Genomic DNA, 20,167 nt, shown 5'->3' with positions numbered 1-20,167 from the left:
CTAATTCCTGTTAATTTCACGTCAAAATAAGCAAAAAATGCATACATGTATGTGGATGATTATTTACTATAATTATGCCAATTCTCACCTTAGCTCAAACTAAAAAGGAACTAGTACCAATGTTGATATATACCGACGCAAAAATATCAACATGCAAGCTGATATGGCAATACAAGCTACACACGACTTAGGAAACGGGTGTTTAGAAATGAGCAACTAGCAACATTCACGTAGGGGCCTAGTTTTGGACGAGTTTTCCAACAGAAAGTAGGTAAGCGAGAAGCGGCCATTGCAAATGTCGTAGAAAACAGCCATGAATTTCATTGAAATCAAAGACAATAAATTGTTGCATTTGTTGTAACTTAATAAAACATAAGATGTTTCATATCTGTTTGAACTTACGACAACTGGGATTGGAAAACTTTATTATATTCAAATACGTGTCTGTGAAGAATTTGTAATAAGTACCAACTAATTTTAGTTAATAATATTTGACATAAGTTAATCATATAATTAACTCAAGGTGACGCACCACCGGTATACTCATAGCCGCCTTAATAACATGTAATCAAAGAATAAATATAGTTTTATTGCAATCATTTTAGGTATTAATTACTTACATATTTACTATTGTAGACATCATAGTACAACATTTTATAATTTACCATTGATGTGCAAATTACAAGCCAACAAAGCATGGCGTGCAGAGTGCAATGCAAACGCATCATGACTTTGACACACTTGCTGATCAATGAATACACCAACCATAGACACCAAATTTATTATCTGTATCTTATGTACATAGAAAAATTATAGAAATATAATTAGTCGTGTTTCCACTACATTTCATAAACTATAATAGAGTTATGTCACTGAAGCCTTAACTTATCGCACTCGTGCATATGATAAAATGAATAAGACTAACAAGTATAACATAAGTGCGTACTACGTAAACGATATTACCGAGACTAACAAGTGATATACAAAAGTTCGGCGACAAAATATAAGATGACTGTCATGCCAATCATTCTGAGCTTAGAGGAGTAACAACGATAAATTAGAAATATATCGACCAAAAAGTACGACATGCAACCATACAAAACTTTGTTACCAAGACCCATAAGTAAGTAGGTATACGTACCTACTTCGACAATGACTACTATAGTAATCTGAGAAATATAGCAGCATATTCGCTGCGACGATAAATTATGAGAGTAATCCTCACCGATCGTATATCTTCGTAAATTCCGTTGAGGTCGTCTTCTAGTAAGCGGTATGGGTCGACGATCTGTGTGCCGTAGTCTGGGAGAGAGCCGGTGCTTGTGCTCTGTAGGCTGGAGGCTAGGCGGCGTGCAAGTCCGGCCGCGGCCGGCGCAGCCGCTGCTCCGGCCGACCCGCACGCTGGTCCACATGTGGCTACTCTCTAAAACAAACAAAACACTCATTAAAACGATTCATTTTTAATCTTTTTTTGTGTGAATTACTAATACTGCCTAAATTTATTTAAGTCGCTTAAAGACATCTGAAATGACTTTAAAGACGCCATCTAGCGCCTGTAAAGGACATTGATGAAATTAATTAACGGTCGTCAAATAGTGAGCTGGATTTCACCCACAAGGCCACACTAAGAATCGAAACTTTGACTTTCGGACTAAAGTCTATAAATACTGCTATACTTATCACATTCTAAATGGGTTCTACGGAGCAAAGCGAAGTTGCCTCTAAACTAGTCAATTGCAATAAGAAGTTGTTGTATCTATGCACGCACGCAAATCAATTAACAGTTCATTAACATAAAAATAGAAGGTGTATTTTTACCGAATTATATGTGCCGGTAAGACCTCATTTTCGTATGATTAAATTTAGAATTAACTTCGACGTCTTTGTGAACATGAACTAAATGAGAACATGAACGAAATGAAATTATAGCTGGGAATATCTTGTTCACCTATTTGGACTTTAGTACAAGTACTCAAATGTTTGGTAACAGATTTGACATATAATCACAATCCATCACAATTTATGTTGAAGAATATTTATTTGTAGTTCGTCATGTTGTTTCGTTCATCTTAAAATTTTTGAAAATGTTTTCCTCTCAAGTCAATATTCAAGGGAATCCCATTGGGAACACGCCTGTGGCTGTGACATATAATTTTTTTTCACAAAAACAGACAATTTATTGTAAAACAAGTTCAACAACATAGTTACGAGAATGAGTCACTCACGCAATTCGAACGAGTGTTTCAGAAAACAATCAACCGACTATTAGGTCACTAACTGGAATCTATATAACATAACACTGCATTTACTGTTTTTTGTTCAGTTGCACCTACTATTAATTTACGCCTGAATGATATCATATAGATAATAAATCTAACGGGTACGTCAGTACTTGTACTTTACGAGGACATATGGTCCTAATCTGCATTATGATGACAAATATGATGCCATGGTATGAGATGAGGGTGAGAATGAAAGAGGGAAGGAAAATAGAAGTTGTAAAATGAAGCATTGTACTCAAAAGATTTACGCAATGATATGTCTAGGAATTTTCTTCTCTACCATAGCTAAAATGAAGTAAGATTGAAAATATGGGTAAAGCGTAAGCGTAAAATCACATATAGTATTGCATATTTGTCTCGTTCATTACACTGTTAAGCATTTGTTAGGCCGCGCAAACTTTAGTTTCACATTACTTGAATGGCAGAGAAAGTTTGCAGGTTAGGTTTTCAAAAGTTCGTAAAATTAATCAATCAAGTTGGACGTAAGATGTAGGTTTGAGTATAGCGGAGCGAGTTGCGAAGGGTGCGGCGTGTGCCCTTAACTATGTGGCGGCGGCAGTGACCGCGATTCGGGTTTCGCAATGCGTTTATGCAACTGCAGCGAGTGCAGCGCTGATGTTCGACCAGTTGCAAAACCTAGAGATACACGTACGAATGCACGTACCACGCCACCTAGGCACGCTTCCACGAGTAATTAGCAGCCAATTTCTTTCACTCAAAATAAATTTTATCTCCGATAACCGCATGCTACTTAGAATGTCACAACAAACTTTTTGTTCAAATACTAGTCGTAATTTTTAACAGAACTATTCATTCTTATCATCAGAATCGATCATGTTTTCTTTAATATAAATAACAATCATTACGAAATTCTACTATAACAACAGTTCCACCGATCAAAAATTATGATAACCGACCTTCAACAACTTCAACTTCTTTGAACAATCATATGATTGTTAAAATGAATCAGTAACTAACCGTGACTAATTAAATAAAACGTAATAGCAGACGTTCCAGAGAAGTGGCATTTTCATCGAATTCACAATTTCTTAAAAAACATATTTCTCTGTTGATAGTTTCTTAGCAAAATAATCCTTATTAATTATTCAATTAAGAAATTACTTGAAAATTGCAAATACATAAATATACCTCATGTATGAGCTTAGCAAGTCGCGTTACCAGCAAGCTCCGACTAGGCTAGGTCGTAATGGCTGTGAAGCAAATTTCTAAAGGGCTAGGCTATCTGTGCGTCGCAGTTTCACCCACCATTCAAGCAGCAATAAAGCAAAATATTCAGATATTAAGACGTGCAAATAAAAAAAGAATATAGAGATACTCCATAGCATTAACAACTTTTTAGTTCGGCACATGTGTTACTGTCATGTAAATTACCAGTAGCCGGCACCAGAAGTGACATTGTTTTGGCAGTTTTCCTAATTCCCGGTGACGTCTGCGGAATATAAATTGCTCACGCGATTTCACACGCGTCAGTGCAACCTGCGTCGAACGACTTCCAATTAGATTACGACGATAAGGAATATTAATTAAGTCATCCTTTATCTAATGGTATGCGTGTCATGATTATTATTTATTATTCGCGATGTTTTCACTATGAGTTTTATTGATGAGGACTTATCAATACGATAGACAGGATACTCCTGGAAGAAAACTTACTACTACTACTTACTTTCCTATTTACTATACTTTTCTTTCTTGCTAACCTCTTATATAAATATACAGAGCATATAATTTTTTGATGAAAGCTCTTAGTCAGACTGTGAGCTAGCAACTTCAATGTCTACTTCGTTGAAGTTTCTAAAACAATTGTTGTGTTCATTAAACATTACTTAAATATACTGCTTTCATAAAATTAAGAAAATTTTAACATCACAAATAAATCCATTAGCTACAATAAGATATTTTAACGAAAACATAACTCCAACATTATGCCCAGTTATCTAACACACTCAACTAACATAACCCTTTGTTCGGCTTTACACAACGTAAAACAAAATATTCGACTTCCGACCGAGATTAAAACATCACTTTCGGCTGATGTAAAACTGAACACATTTACCATATTATTAACACAATTTTTCCTCGTCGATAATTTAAATAAACGAAATCATCATCATCGTTACTAAGGGTGCATATTAAGTGCATTACGTGTAAATTCCATTTTAGATACATTATTGTAATAACATATTTTGATTTAGCATAGTAGATACGAAATACTCGCCATGCCGTCTGTTGCGGCTAACTTGCGAGAATGATTTTGATGACCATATTACCCAGTTATAAGTAAGTAATTAGTAACATGACTGACTCTTTGTTGTTTGAAAGTAAACAATAAAAATCTAGTAAACAAAAGGCTACGTAAGTACGTTTTTTTTTCAAATCGACGTCTAAATGGCTGTTTATGTTGTTAAAGTTTGTATAAAAATACACTAGATTATTTTTGTCGAGGGTAAAGACTAGGAAGAGATAACTTAAGCTTGGTACACACAGAATACATGACAAGCATGCCCACACTGGTGTCAACATGCGGTGGCGGTATCAGGAACCCAACTGTATTTAAACAAAACCGAATCCGTGAACAATGTAAATGATGAACAGCATAGCCGCACGTAAAATTGCATGTGTCTGTGACGGTCGCACATAACAATTAAAACACGATAGAAAGTGAGCGTTCAGGCGGTTCTTAAAATAGAAGCGGGCAGCAATTGACACGTCTTCATAATTGACTGATTGCTGTAAGAGTTTTGTCTCATGCACTCTGGATAGAATGATAAATACATTCTCACCACTACTAAAACTGTGTTCAACCTGTGTTGAAATAGTGATTTTTTTTGTTATAATTTCTATAATTAAAGCATTTTTACATAGCCAACCCCCAATAATAACTACACAAAATAAAAAACACCTTTAATATGCGTACGCCTGGATATTTTATTCTTTTTGTTGATGCATGACGTATATTATTCAGTTTCAGAGTCAAATATAAGAGAAACATAATAACTAAAATTAAATATTTGTAGAGATGTCGTGCCGAAATATTGCTGCCTTTTTTCCCATCAACTTGAATCAAACAAATTGAAAACTGAACAATTATTTTTATTACTGATACATGGGAATATATTTTTATACGTACGCAGTAAGAACAGAAACAGTATTCATAAAAAAATTTTAAATGAACAAATTTCTTATTTCGTGAAGTTTACCATTCCTGTCTTATAAGAAACTATATACACATTATTTTTAAGTTGTTTAAGTAATACTAGGTTACCGAATTTCTGAATATAAAGTTTCCACAACATAAACAACAGGCCATTATTGTCGCCAATGTTGCCTATTGTAGCTTGGAATAACCTGTGACGTAAGTCTAAACTTCCCAGTTCGGTCACTGTATTCATTTGCGTTTCTGTGCAAAATACAATCGGTAATATTTCTAAATGTGATTGCAGGTTACGTACTACCATATTAAATTATAATACTTTGTGACACATCAACTAATACGCATAATGATCAATTACCGTAATTTGTTGAGTATTCATGAATTAATGAATTATTGCTTTTGACATCCTTTATTCCCACCAAAAGTTGCCTTAAATTACGCTAAATAGTCATTATAGTTCTTTTTTATTTATTTATATCAAAAGTGTTCATATCTCTCAATATATAACTAATAATTAGATGACTGAACAAATAATTTTTGTTTAACTGAAATGGTATGCTCAAATCGATACGATAAATGCCATATATAAAAGACATCAACGCGCCACGGCCGTCTGCGCAAGCGCATAACGTTAGGTATTAAATGAAAAGCATTCGAAGTTTGAATTACAAGTTTACAAGAACAAACAAATTTGCTTCCAATCTAAACTGTTATTAGTCAGACTATTCAACAAACTGTGTCTCGGCCAAAAAGGGTCAATATCATCTGCGTTAATTATGCGTTTGGAGTAAATACTCTGGACATGCGACACGCGACGCGTTACATCTTGGGCTATTATCTAGTTAGACCACGCCTAATACTTAGTGTAAAACATATCTCTCTAAAGGTAATTCGCTAATAGGTCTCTAAAAGTATTTAGCTAATAAGTGGACTAATTATTTAAAAACCTTGCAAAATAATTAGAATAACATTAATTCCATAAAAACTATCTGATTTGGATATTAAAAAAGATTCGATTTGGCTACAATTTGGTAAACTTACGTTTGAGATTAATTCATAAAAACTATATAATGTGGTAATAAAAAAGATTTGATTTGGCTAAAATTTTGTATGTATATCTGAAGATGCGAAGGACATAGGACATTAGTTACATACCAAAAAATATATCCTTTTCCGAGCAATAATCGACGCTTTGAGAGGAATAACCCAAAATATTACCTACTAAATAATACGAATACTTTACATTGCTTGCTACATTACTAATTTAGTTTTTATTCTACCAAATTATCAATATCCTACCCTAACTCTTTGTGAAAGACTAATAAACATACATCAAATCCTCACAAAATTTCGCATGTATAATATTTGTTTGGCAGTCAACTTAATGTTGATGACTGACATTTTTAATAACTTTGTCATACACTACACTAAGTTAAGGAGATTCGGCCGTTACTAAAAGCGGAGATGTTGCAAACAGCATCCGTGTTGATATAGTCACAACCTTGGCACAAATTAAACAACCCACACTAATATGTCTAAAGACAAGACAAATCATCCAGATTAACGCAAAAAGAAGGTGTAACACAGGACGGGATTAGGGTGGCTAAAAGGTGGTGCACACAGATTGTGTAACACGTGCGCTATTTTTTGTATTGTAGCTTACGCGTTTTAGTATGAAATTGAGGCACTAAAAGCTTGTGTCTTAGCGGCACACTGCGTAGACACCACGCAGTGTGCCGCTAAGACACAAGCTTTTATTGATGTCAGAGAGGTCTTATTTCATTCAATGTGTGGCAAAAAATCGTGTCCGTGCAGTAAACCGTTGAACATTTCCCACGTCTGGTGCCGTTGCTGGGTGCACCATCAGGTCATGCTTATAATTAACTTTCAGCTCAATCATAGTTAACAAAATCCGCTTTAAAATTCCATCCGAATATACATAGTGACATAGTTATATTGCAAGTTAAATAAAAGCTTGTAAAAGCGTCTTTAAATCTAGCTCACAAATGTATTTGCCCGGAATAAGCTGGGAAAATACTTACTGGTCGTAAACCCACCTTTAGGTGTAATAAATAGACAAGTAGACATACAACTTATTTCTTGGTAATGTTAATAGAGTTGTTTTGCCTTCTCTCATTTCACAAAAAAAATAGACAATTATTATATACAAACCAATGATCATTTAATAAAAAAAATTATCGATTTTAATAAATTGATAAATTCAAGTATTAGTTCAGAATCACAGCAGCAAAAAATGACAATATAACGCATGAAAACATAAATATTGCAGAAATTCCGTAAGCATTGTCTTGCTAAACTGCGTCATACGTTAACTCCCAACTTTCTACTAAACAAAATGTTATACAACATTATTTCACTGCTTTGAATACGTGAATATACCGTTTAAACTACTCAAAAAAAAGACTTCAGCATAAATAAAATAAAACCAAAACTTTAAAAAAACTACTGCACTTTCCTGTTATTATCTCCTATTTTATGATTATTGATGCTACCGGTTATAACCCAAGGATTAAAACAAACTCCCATTACACAATTACTCTAAAACATCGATGCCCTATAAATATAATATAAGTAAGTACTCCTTTTTCGGTCGTGGAATTTAACAAGTGTTAACATTGGGCTTTTTTATTTACTTTTTAAATGTAAAAAAGGGGGCCATGCAGCGCAGACAAACTGAACGTAAAAAACTGAAATAAGTTAATAAAGAACCTTGGAAAGAACAAAGTTGCGGGCAAGAGTTAGTCTTTAATTTAAAATTGAACGGAATTCCTTCGACAAATCTAATCGACTGCAATAAGACTGCGTTTGGTGTGTAGTGCCGGGTCCGTTCACTACATCTACGGATAATAGTCGGTGTGTAATTACTGGGCCCGAATGTGGGTCGAGACGGGCCCCGCTCGGGAGGTTATGAATCAAGGACGGCTCTAACGACTAATGTTTGACGAGACGCTGATGCAGTCTGACTGTAACTATACTATTTATTATTCAGTTAAACAATTTCCAATTACACAGTGTTATAGGAGTACAGCTTTAATCAATAAAAATAAATTAAATTCTTTTAATTCTCTTGCTGTTTTGAGGAGGATTCTCCCTCCTCCAAAAAACTATAAATAAAGTTGAATAGACCTTTAATTTAAAAGCATTCCTAAGTATGAAGGAATATTTTGATACGTAAACGTTATCGCGTCTGGGGACCGCTCTGCACCTGGAAATAGGTACTTGGAAGTCGAATTTGTCCGCTTACATATAGTGCTACATACTACTACTTTTTGTTTGTTTACGGTCCCATGATGCAACAACGTTTATGTATAAATTATTATAAATATACGTATCTTTGCAGGGAGCAAAGATTAGATTTGTAGGGCAACCGAGTAAAGTAAAAAAATTCGAATAATTATATAAATTTATTTTTTATAGTCACTGACCTTAGTAAAAGGTCTTCGTTGATTCTGGTTAAAGGGCATAACAAAAAACAATAGAAACGTGTGAAAATTTTCATAATTGTTGGTCAAACTGCTAAATTTGGATGTAATTGCTCAATATACAAGGTCAAATAGGATGTTTGACCATTTTAAACGTCATTATTGCCTTTGACTTTCCGAATAATTAATAGATCGTTTCCTGACATTGATGAATCGGGTATTAGAGTATTACTTGTAGATTACGAATAATTTAGAAAACCCAAGCAAATATTCCCAAAGTAGTAGTAAACGCGAGAGAAGTCAATATAAACTTTGTAAATAAACCGTATATAAAAAAACTTTAGTAATTTAAAATAATGAAAGCAATTAATGTTTTGCAATGAAATTATGGCGCACAGAAAGCCGACATATTTTTGTAATTATGTCCCATAATTACTTAATAGCACTATAAGAGTCAACTTAAAATGCCAAAATTGGTCATTAATACTACTACATTTGTATAACATTTACAAGTATAATCAGAAAGTTTTTCATCATCATCAAATCACGATTTTTTGGGATACGCATGTGTTCGGCACGAGACTTATTGATAAGGAAGTATTATAACACTTCTTAACCTGTCGAGTACAGAGAATCGAGACACAATTGTTATTTGGTAGCCGGCTACCGATGAGTATCTGACGGGTAATATCCTGTCGAAAAAATATGAAATGAAGATTTTATATATATTTTTTTAATAATTTAAAAAAATGCCTTTTCACAGTCAAGTAAGATAGAACTAAAGGTATATATAACATTGTCCAATTTACAGAAAAGAAAATTGCAAATACATTTTATAAACGCCTTAGAGCGAAAACGTTGACGAAAACTCTTCAGTGCGCCGATAAATCTTTAACGAATTTAATAATCAAATTGTTATTTACTTGATAAAAAACCTGATATTATAAACAGGCTGGGCTGCTATTACAGCGGTAACCTTCGGAACCAGATAGAGAGTGATTTTAAGCTTCGGAAAATAAATACGCGGCTGTGAAAGGAAAGGAACGAATTATACGGAAACCACTTCTCGACAAGTTAATCGTTTTAGTTTAGATAAATAATTTATTTTTAGCATACTACTATATAAACTAAACAAACATAATGTGTCGGTTCCTCCTGCGAAGGCGTCTGTTGGCATTGAACAACGATTTCGCGGATGTGTCGCAATTCCGACTATTGGTAGACGTATGCTACACAGTACTCAATAATCTACAAGTATATAATAAGTCTTCCTTTACATAGTACCTAAAAACAGATATAATACAGGCCGTATGTAGACAGCATTACGGTACAGTCCAGACTGGGATATCTCCAAATAGATCACGATGGAAAATGATCTTTGTTCATATTTTCGGACTTTGATGTTTAATTTAAATACGTTTTCTCAGCAATAAAAGAGAATACTAGTTATGATCTCCTTTTCACTATGAAGAAAAAAAAATCTTCTGTGTCCTGTGTCACACTAGTGTGACAGAGAATCGGCATCCCTGTTATCATCATTTATATTTTTTAATTCGTAAACTTAACTGTTCTTTTGATCTGTCAGGATGACGTCTATTACTATGCTTTACTAGAATCTAATCGGATTGATTTGTCGGCTTGAAACGTCGTCAGAAGTGAAATTCTGCAGATTACCTTAAAAATAATGTCACACAACTATCACACACGCTCTCTGCGTAATTAATAACCAGGTAGGTTGCTACCAACGAACACATATTACTAAAGCTTCGTTAAATATTTGACTCGTCTCGTACGAATCTTGCAAATGACAAACAGCAATTATGTACATGAAGGCGGCTTGCTCAACGAGAAACCATGGCCCTTATCAAATATCGTCACGTGCGCAAACTACAGCAATTAATATTGCTTCCAGACGACTCTGATGAGTTCATTGTTTGCAAGTGCTGACCGAAACGGTTGCTCAACTCGACTATACCGGGCTAAGCATGCAGCTGCAAGGACAGCGAGTAACTGGTGACCCCTTCCTCTGAAGCGAAATAACTCACAATTTTTGACATATTGAGCATATTGTAAAAATCGCGAAAGGAACTCGCGCACTGTGAGAAGTAAATGTAACAGATAAATGCTTTGTTCACAGCTCTCGTATGAAATTGTCTTTAGTTATTTCATTCATATGAATCATTATATGTAATTGATTCATATATGACAAACATTATTATACGAGTAGGAATTACTTTACATTCTTATCCAAATCCAAAGAGTTTATTGTAATATTTGGATCGATTATGTTATAAACTTCACAATGTATGTAGGGTTCGTCAAAATCAACAAAATCATAAACCTATTCATCTTCCCCAAAGGAGGTCAGACGAAAAAAGCTTCGAACAAAACCAGGATTTGTCAAATTGTGTGGTAAGTTTTATTCTTCGTCACATTTTATGATAAATGATTCAGTTCACATATTGAGCACTTAATATTTTTATCTTTTAGGTAATAATCAAGTTCTACATGACCTTGTCACGTCATATGTAAATTCACGATAGCTTTACATTAATATTTATATCGGCATTAATGTGCTTTATGAGACCATTTTGTTCGAAGGGTGCTAGTGCTAGAAGCGGTTTTTTAATATTTTCAAATCGTTAATTTTTCCGCATAACAAGACGGGTTGATTCGCATAACAAGTTACTTAAACTTTTTGGTTCAGTATATTTTGACGTGGATTATGTTCATTATTGATTTCAAAGCTATAGCAGTAGAGCATCATACTCGTGTGTAGAACGCTTTTGGACAAGACTTCCAACTTATAGAAACTTGAGAGGTTAATTAATATTATTTGTTATAGGTGAAAAAATACACCATATTTTTGGGCATTTCATGAAGAAAACTTGATCAAAATCTAAAATATTCAGAATGACTTTATAAGATGCATATGCATATGATTGATGAGAGGTAGATAGACCAGAAATCCTGTAAAAAAGAAGATTGATACTTGCTTATAACATATGGCAGCAGAGCAGACGGTATACTAGTTACTTTTTCCTTGTTACAATTGACTTACAGGGAAAACAGCACATTTAAACCTAAATGTTCTTTACATAATAAATTGTACTAGTTATCAAACGTCAAAATATTTCACAGTCTTGGAACTTTTTATTAACATCACGTAATTTAGGATACGAGGTGAAAATAACATATATATACAGTATGCTACGAATGTGTTGCTGCAAACACTTATACAATGATGTCGACTGAACAAATAGTGTGTGTTCCGCATTTCTACCGAACTTCGTTTACGCAGGACGTTACGTTCAGTGCCGTAAATAAGGGTGTGTCAATGGTACCGAGGCACAGAAGCAGAAATCGCTAGGCAAAGACCACAATAAATACCTACAGCTAAAGCTGTTTATATACTGATTGACGAAGGGTACATACAAGCTGATACCTACCGAATTGCCTTAAGTTTGATAGACAAGCATGTCGTTTCTAATAGAAAATACTGGCATTATCTCACTGTGGACAATATTGAATGTTAGTAACAGATTAAAGAAAAAATAAATATGGCACTCTTTGTCAATAATGATAATATGTACAACAAAAAACCTAAGGGCGCAGTTGTAGAAACTCGCACCGGGTGTACGAAATGCTAGTTACAGCACTGGTTACGTTGCGTGGTTCATTCGACCAATTCATATACTAAGTACTACATGAAAGGTAAATGACCATGCAGGCACCTAACAAAGAAAACATTTATGCAGCCAGTTATTCAAGGATTTAAATTCAAACTTGATAGTCCACTATTTCACAGAAATATATGTGACTAGTTTCGTGTGTAGCAGCAGTTCATTTTTCTAACTCAAAAGAAATTGCATAATGAAGTAGGTACCAATATTGAATTAAATAGGTTAGGAAAGGTTTAGTAATTATATAGTACCAAGCATAAACAAAAACCAACCTAAATACCTAGATTGGAAAGGGATGTAGGTAGGTATGTCCGAGATGATAGGAGTGGTTACCAATTTGTTTGAAAAGTAAGAAAGATACAAATATATTTTAAGCAAATATATTTAATATACCTGTACTGGCTATTAAACGCGGCTTCGCGCGCGGCTATTTCACACGGGAACTGTACTTTTTCTGGGGTGAAAAATAGCCTACCTACATCTTTCTCCGCATGTATGCAAAATATCAGAATTGGTTGAGTAGATATCGTGAAAAGGTAACATAAAAATACACTTTCGCGGTTATAATATTAATTAAAATTTTATTTGATGGATGACTAATAATAATAGCGAAATGGACTAGAATACAAATAAGAAAGGCTATCCTTCTTCGACATGCCACTTGCCCACTTTTTAAGCTATTCAAAATTCAACGAATCATCACACAACTTTCACTGACAGGTGGGCATTTGCGATTTTTCGTGATTAAATTTTGCAATATATGGAGGAACGAATAACTTCATTCTAAATAAGCATGTTAACGTCCCATCGTGCCAGATTAATACAAACGGCAACGTAAATGAAGCCAGTTAATTCAAAGAAATCAACCACTAATCAGTTGCGATTGAAGAAGTAAATGAAATATTAATGCGAAAAATAATTGTTGCTTAGAAAGTTTCGTGGTCGTCGAGATTGGACATTGCATGCGCGCACGCTGCTCGAGAAAGCACGACGCTACACTACCACGGCGCTCGACTCACGCGCGTATTGAACGTTTCACGGCACAAGCGGCAACCATCCGCAGACATAAACTTACCAAAAATACTACTTATACAAATTATATAACATCGAAAAGATGTTAGATAGGTATACATAATTCATAAAAAATACAACCTTTAGTTGTTATTCCCGTTGTGTTATCAGTATCACAATGTTTCGCAATATAATACCTACCAATGCCGATTCTTTCGTGACGAGTATTTATTTCACTCGTACTACGATCTCCTATAATTACTCATAAAGTATGAATAATAAGACTGCTTTGTTAATGAAAGTAAAAGTTATGAGGTAGGTAGGTACCTACATACAGTGAAATCATTGAACAAACCCAACAAACCAGTGCCGCGCGCGATGCGACCCACTGTCCAACAGTCGCGAGATTTCACTTTTATCTTTTTGCGATAAGTAGGTCTACTTAAAATCTCCTTCTCATACATTATTTTCCAATTTGAACACAAACAAGGTAACATTTAAAACGAAGAGTTTCAAAAACTTTTGAGCGGATCAGCTGATATTAGAAGAGGTTATTTACTGTCACGCTGGGTGTTATGTAAAAAGTTCTTCAGAGGAATGTATGGAATGACATATTATTATTAGGTTGCGTTGTTACTATCAAGTTCAAGTTTCCAGAGATAGTGTGGAAATATTTTTTTAGGACTCTGAATGAAAGTTTATAGCTGAAATACCTGACAAGTCTTTCCAAATATCCGCAACGGAGATGGTCCAGGAGGTTTGAGTTTCACAAATACAGTTTGTCTTCGAACTTTATGTCCAAATTGACACAATAACTTATCTTGTACACGAGCACAAAGCCTACTCGAACTTAAACACGCCATAGTTACAACTGCAACGAAACGCTTGAGGACATGAACTACATTACGAACATAAAACACAGACGTTCGCCTTTTCCTCCCCACTTTCAGACAGCTGATTGTCAAGCGCCATATTTAGTAATAAATGTTGCCAACTTTAATCCATCCACAGATTATAAATAATGAAGTTAACTGAACCATTCATTGTCTTGCACAATGCTGATTGAGTGTGAGTGATTATGATATGCAGAACAGTCCTAAACTCAAATATCTTTAAATGCAATCATTACAAGTTATAAGTGGCAGGTGGCACACACATTTAAAAGGTTCAACAGTTGCAAGTGCAATATTGGCATCCTTTGGGCGCGTCCCTAAGGTACCCACTGTCCATCCCGCAATATTTTCATTTTAAAAATAAATATTTGAAATATTGATTTTAAAAAACTTAACAGTCAGTGTCAATGTCAAAATAATGTCGCCAAGTCAAGCGAATGGTTGTGGATCAATTGTGGAATTGTAGATGGTTGGATTGATTGGTTTGCTAACCTATAAGTAAATTAAGAACTTTATTACTTATTATTATTATTAAAATAAGTTTAAGCTGTTGTAAAATGCTTCCTCGTATTTCTCACTTTTTTAATGTTATCAAACAACTTGAACGTAACATATTTCACCGTATATTTGGTGGCCCCCCAAGAGGTGTGTAGACGATTCTATTTCGTTACCTACAATGTGACTTCAATTTCTTGATTTTTATTCTGGAAATATTATAATTTGTACATAGTAATAGTACATAGTAATTTAACATGTAACATTTTTATTAGCCTGTGGTCTCGCCCTAGAATGGGATCACTTCATAATAATATCCTCCTGTGATTGTCGAATCAATCAACTAAGGGACAAATAGATAGGCATCAATAACATTCCCAAAAAAAGTTTGTATAAGGCAGGCACAATACAATATCACAATGTAATATTAAAAAGAACAAGGTTTATTTTTTACACTTTGCAGCCTCAACACCTCAAATAAAAGCCATTTACTGTTCTGTCAACCTATATCATTCAGTGCCCATGGATACTGGTAGTTGTGACAATATGTATGTGTATGTATGATAATTTAGGAATTTTATCCTGTATTGTATTATATCAATTTAATTTATAACCTGCAATACCTGTGAATATGAACACTTGATATTGACTTGACCATACATTTGTATTTTATAAATTTGTTTTTATTTTCAGAATTTGCAATAGCTAATGTTGCAGAAAATAAAAATACTGGTATTCATAGCAAGCTATCATTGAAGGATATAATAGGAGATGGCATGTTATTAGCTGTACCTAAGTTTAGACGAACAGTGGAAAAAAGATTGAAGAGGAAATTTGGTTCTCCTGATTATGTGTGGAAAATGCTGGTGCCACAAACTAACATCAGAGTATGTCGAGATTGTGGACATCATCATGAAAATGGGAGATTGTGTGGTATTGTATTTTACTCCATTCTTCGTTTTTACTACATTGATAAATGTTTTTATCAATGCTTATAGCCTGTATTATATGTCCCACTGCTGGGCAAAGGCCTCCACTTCTGTCTATATACATAATACATAAAAAAATATTGTCATACCTTGATGTAGTAGAACTTCGAGGTAACTAAATTATTGTTCATTTGCTTGCAATCTCCAAACTTCAAGACACACATGCATCAGCTTAATGAGCTGCTAGTGTGTTATAAATGAAATGAAAACAAAAGGTGTGCAACTGTTCACAATTTGCTGTAAAATAAACTTTGCTACAATGCAGTTACCATGGTGTTAGTCACCAAGTGGTTGATTTAAAATATATATACTATATATATATTGGCCTTTGTTGATAATCACAATAAAATTAACAAACATTTTGGTTTCAGAGAACTGCTATTCAAAAATAAAAGTAGAAACTGAAGAAATAAAACAAAAAATCCAGGAGAAATTAGGATCTGGACCTATTGAGAAAGATGTCATAGTATTGTATGAAGGAGACAACACTGAGGAACAGGTATATTCATATTTTCTTCATGTTCTATGAATTACATTATATTGTTGGCAAAGTATTCATCCTCTTAGATATTGAATTTCCATATATATATATATTAGGACAAATTACACAGATTGAGCTAGCCCCAAAGTAAGTTCGAGGCTTGTGTTAGGGGGTACTAACTCAACGATACTATATTTTTATAACAAATAAATACATATATAGATAAACATCCAAGACCCGGGCCAATCGGGCCGGGAAAAAGATAATTTTCCATCATGACCCGACCGGGGATCGAACCTGAGATCTCTAGATTCAGTGGCAAGAACTTTACCACTGCGCCACCGAGGTCGTCAAATTTATATCCAGACAAATTAAGTCACACAGATTGAGTTAGTCCCAAAGTAATTTTTAAACTTGTGGTAAGGGATGCTAACTGAAGTGTATTTTCTCCTCACTTATTCGCTGGATCTAAATAGTTTATAGCAAGTCGGGATGAGCAAAATTTTGAAGATTGGGATTTGGTTTGTGTTCCTTAGTCACCTCATATAAATAAGTTCCACAGGTGGATTTGCTATCCTAAAGTGTGACAGCACACCTAGAACCAATTCTATTGCAACATTGTTTTAAATTTACTAATATCTGCATAAAATTACAGCCTCAGGAGTTCTGGAACGGAAAAAGGATAATAGAGATGCAAAAGGAAAGACCACAGTGGTTCAGTAAGAATCTTCTTCAAAAAACAACACAGCAGCCTTCTGACTCTACTGATGTTAAACCAACTGATTTAGCATAAATAAATTAATTTTGAAAGTGTAGTAGTAACTTAGTTTATAGTCAAATAGTCTAGAATCTACAACAATTTTTAAATAGTAAGAGCCTAAATTGTTCTATCTTCCACTTGACATCTCCAGAATAAAACCAAAGGGCCCTTTTGGTTTAATTTTTGAGATATCATAAATGGAGTTCTTAGTTGTCTCTTTAATTAGTTTTAAAAGCCTTAACACATTATGAATAAAATTAAATGATAGTTCAGTTTAGACTCTAGTTGCATTTATGTTGTCACATCCTAAGTTTGCCAGATGTTGATTCGCCAAAGACTTTGTAAAATTATTTACAAATAAAATGTTGCAATATCCTATTTGATTTTTTACCTATATCTAAAAAATGGGCTTCTATATAATATTGTCAAATGAAGTTGGTACATTCTCAGAATTGTCTATAACAGAATCTGGGTCACTTTCACCTATAAAATGATTTTCAACATGGGATTGGAATTCACTAAAAGCAACATCTTTCGGGAATGTTTGGCCACACATTGGGCAAATTTTATCGACTGTGTCATCTTTTAAATTATTTTCTTGGTGATCTAGATTTTTCTTGAAGGTTGATGAATTTAGTTCACTGTAGTTATTATAATTTGTAGATTCCACTGGGGTTGCCCAATTTGCTAGGCTGTCACTAGTCTCAATTTCTTTGTGCTCTGATGATATAATCTTTGTATTACTTCCAATACATGCTGAACATTTATAGCCATCTGTAAATATTAATAAAGTATTAAAAAGATGCACAACTAAATTTCATCATAAGAAATAAGCATTTATATCTATACCCTGAATATAAACTTTCCAGAATTTGACTAGTCTGGGATATAGCATCTACCTTAACAATTGTTTATCTATTATGTCTGGATTCTACACAATCAAGGGTTTAACTGAATGAATATAAAATAAATGTATTTACATTTATACTAGTAAAACAGTGGACCCTGGAATTTGTTGCTTCATGGCTGAGGGTACAACCAGAAAGATGCATAGACAAGAGAGCAATTTCATAGATAAACAGGAGTGTTTATGAATTAAGTTGCTTATTGTCAGGTTTTTTACTATATTTTTCCAAGTTCACTATCCTGGGTGAATAGTGGACTACCATTGAAAATGAATAACAATACCATTGAAAATTAATATGGTTGACATAGAGTTGTTAAAATTTGAAATCCACTGTCCTATAGGAATGACTGAATTCCTTTTCCATGCCGAATTATATATATATATATATATAATTTATACATAATATATATATAATTTATTAATTATATCATAATAAAGAGTAAATAATAATATAATCAACAAAACTAAATTAACAAAAAAAATCTAGGTAATTAAAAATAAAACCTTTACCTTTGAAAAATGATTCAATTTTTAAAATTATTAGTTTGAGGTCAGATTCTTGTTGAACAAGTTCTTTCTTTAAATTATTTAGTTTTTCTGTATGAATATGGATTTCTTTGAGAGAATCCATTGCTGGATCTTCAATGTAGTTGAATCCAATTGAGTCTACATTCAAGAAATGTTCATTGTCATCATGAAGTTGTGTCATTTGTTCATATTGCTCAACTAATTGAGATTTTTCTTCAATGTAACTGTTAATAAGTTTCAAAGATATTTCTTCTAAGCTGGACTCTGAATATTTTTCTTGATAATTAACAACGCTACCTTTTGGAGTACTGTGAAGATATGTCTCGGTCCGTAACAATGGTTGTTTGACATACTCTTTACTTGCACGATCAGGTGCACCTTTAATGGATGAAATTTTAGTCCATAAATTTTTATTCTCACACGACACCATAAATACATGATGCATTAATTGCGATTTCTGTCTGTTGAGTTCAGCTATTTTCTGAAGCAATGTTGATTTTTCGTCTTCTTGTAAAGGAACAAAGGGTTTGCTCTCAGTAGCCTTCGTAAAATCCAGTTTTAATCGCATGTTATCACTCTCTAATGCGTTTATTCTCTTTTGAAGTAGTAAACAACGGTCTCTCATTGCGTGAAGCGCTAATTCATGCACACTAATATTGTTATGATCCTTGAGTGTGGTTTGAAATGTATCATTTGTAAAACTCACTATTGATGAGGAATCCATATTTATTAAAACTGGAGCCAATCTTCCTAGGTAGGTAAGTATTTTATTTTCAATTAATTTCCATTCCACAAGATTTCCACGTAGACTGTAGTGGTAAGTTTGTTATGTATTATCTGTATCCATATGTATCTGACCATATCTGACTGATCTGTATGACGACACTGACAAATAGTGTGTCGCTCGATTCGATTGTTAAACTATCGATAGTTTGATAAAAAGTAAATAATATTATCTATAGTTTTGCATACTATCGAAAGCCGGTCTTTGTGAAAAATATTAATCGACATCATTACTGCCGCAGTATTGCTCTGCAATATTAGTTGTCACTATCGATTGTGCAACACTATGGAGATTATCGATAGTGTATCTGTTACGGCCTAAACTCCAAAGCGCAGCTATACCATGGAAGTATAAACACAGTAAATCATGTTGAGTTTGCTATTCCATGAGCTACACCTAGGTTTAGCCGGCTAAACCTACAATACTATTGTTTAAAAAACAATACTATCGATTTATATCTATTATCGATGTATTGGTCAGAAATCCTAATCCTAACTAATTTTGTAAATGCGAAAATAATTTTGTTTGTTACCTCTTCACAATCTATCTACATGTAGTTTGAAGTACGGAGAAGGACGTAAGGTACTCGGAAAAATAATGGTTTATCTTTTTTATAAATAACAGGGTTGATGTCTTATATAAAACTAGCTTTTGGCCGCGGCATCTATGTGTCTTGTATAGTCGGCGTTTTGCCTATGTGGCGTGGTAGATGTCGCCACCGTGGAATTAGTAGATA

General features: G+C 33.9%; 3 protein-coding genes across 3 annotated transcripts in view; 1 reads left to right on the top strand and 2 right to left on the bottom strand.

Moving 5' to 3' along the window:
* qless overlaps positions 1-14,556 on the bottom strand; it is a 39,495-nt gene extending 24,939 nt beyond the window's left edge. The window contains exons 1-2 of the mRNA XM_053747666.1: positions 14,308-14,556; positions 1,226-1,423 (exon numbers count right to left, since the gene is read on the bottom strand). Coding sequence (XP_053603641.1) covers positions 1,226-1,423; positions 14,308-14,457 — 348 coding nt within the window. The 5' untranslated portion in view covers positions 14,458-14,556. The remainder of the gene's footprint in view (positions 1-1,225; positions 1,424-14,307) is intronic.
* A 372-nt stretch (positions 14,557-14,928) lies between these two features.
* Positions 14,929-17,590, top strand: mRpL32 (mitochondrial ribosomal protein L32). The gene is made up of 4 exons (XM_053747803.2): positions 14,929-15,132; positions 15,676-15,915; positions 16,343-16,470; positions 17,108-17,590. The coding sequence occupies exons 1-4, from the start codon at positions 15,045-15,047 to the stop codon at positions 17,243-17,245; spliced, it is 594 nt and encodes a 197-aa protein (XP_053603778.1). The 5' UTR covers positions 14,929-15,044; the 3' UTR covers positions 17,246-17,590.
* Positions 17,165-19,525, bottom strand: spn-F. Its single transcript, XM_053747802.2, has 2 exons — positions 18,630-19,525; positions 17,165-17,986 (listed from the first exon to the last, which is right to left on the bottom strand). Exons 1-2 carry the CDS (start codon positions 19,369-19,371, stop codon positions 17,625-17,627), a joined length of 1,104 nt encoding a protein of 367 aa, XP_053603777.1. The 5' UTR covers positions 19,372-19,525; the 3' UTR covers positions 17,165-17,624.
* Positions 19,526-20,167: the final 642 nt, after the last annotated feature.

The sequence above is a fragment of the Plodia interpunctella genome, chromosome 7 (assembly GCF_027563975.2).
Source record: "Plodia interpunctella isolate USDA-ARS_2022_Savannah chromosome 7, ilPloInte3.2, whole genome shotgun sequence".
NCBI classification, from domain to species: domain Eukaryota; kingdom Metazoa; phylum Arthropoda; class Insecta; order Lepidoptera; family Pyralidae; genus Plodia; species Plodia interpunctella.
This window is presented reverse-complemented; position numbering and strand designations above follow the sequence as displayed.

What these genes read in the sequence shown, in the direction of transcription:
- mRpL32 (XM_053747803.2), top strand. Translation starts at nt 15,045, where the DNA reads ATGCTTCCTCGTATTTCTCACTTTTTTAATGTTATCAAACAACTTGAA. An exon ending in ATTTGGTGGCCCCCCAAGAG is followed by an intron (nt 15,133 to 15,675) that starts GTGTGTAGACGA and finishes TTTTATTTTCAG; the next exon opens with AATTTGCAATAGCTAATGTT. An exon ending in TGAAAATGGGAGATTGTGTG is followed by an intron (nt 15,916 to 16,342) that starts GTATTGTATTTT and finishes TTTTGGTTTCAG; the next exon opens with AGAACTGCTATTCAAAAATA.
- spn-F (XM_053747802.2), bottom strand. Translation starts at nt 19,371, where the DNA reads ATGGATTCCTCATCAATAGTGAGTTTTACAAATGATACATTTCAAACC. An exon ending in AATTGAATCATTTTTCAAAG is followed by an intron (nt 17,987 to 18,629) that starts GTAAAGGTTTTA and finishes TAATATTTACAG; the next exon opens with ATGGCTATAAATGTTCAGCA.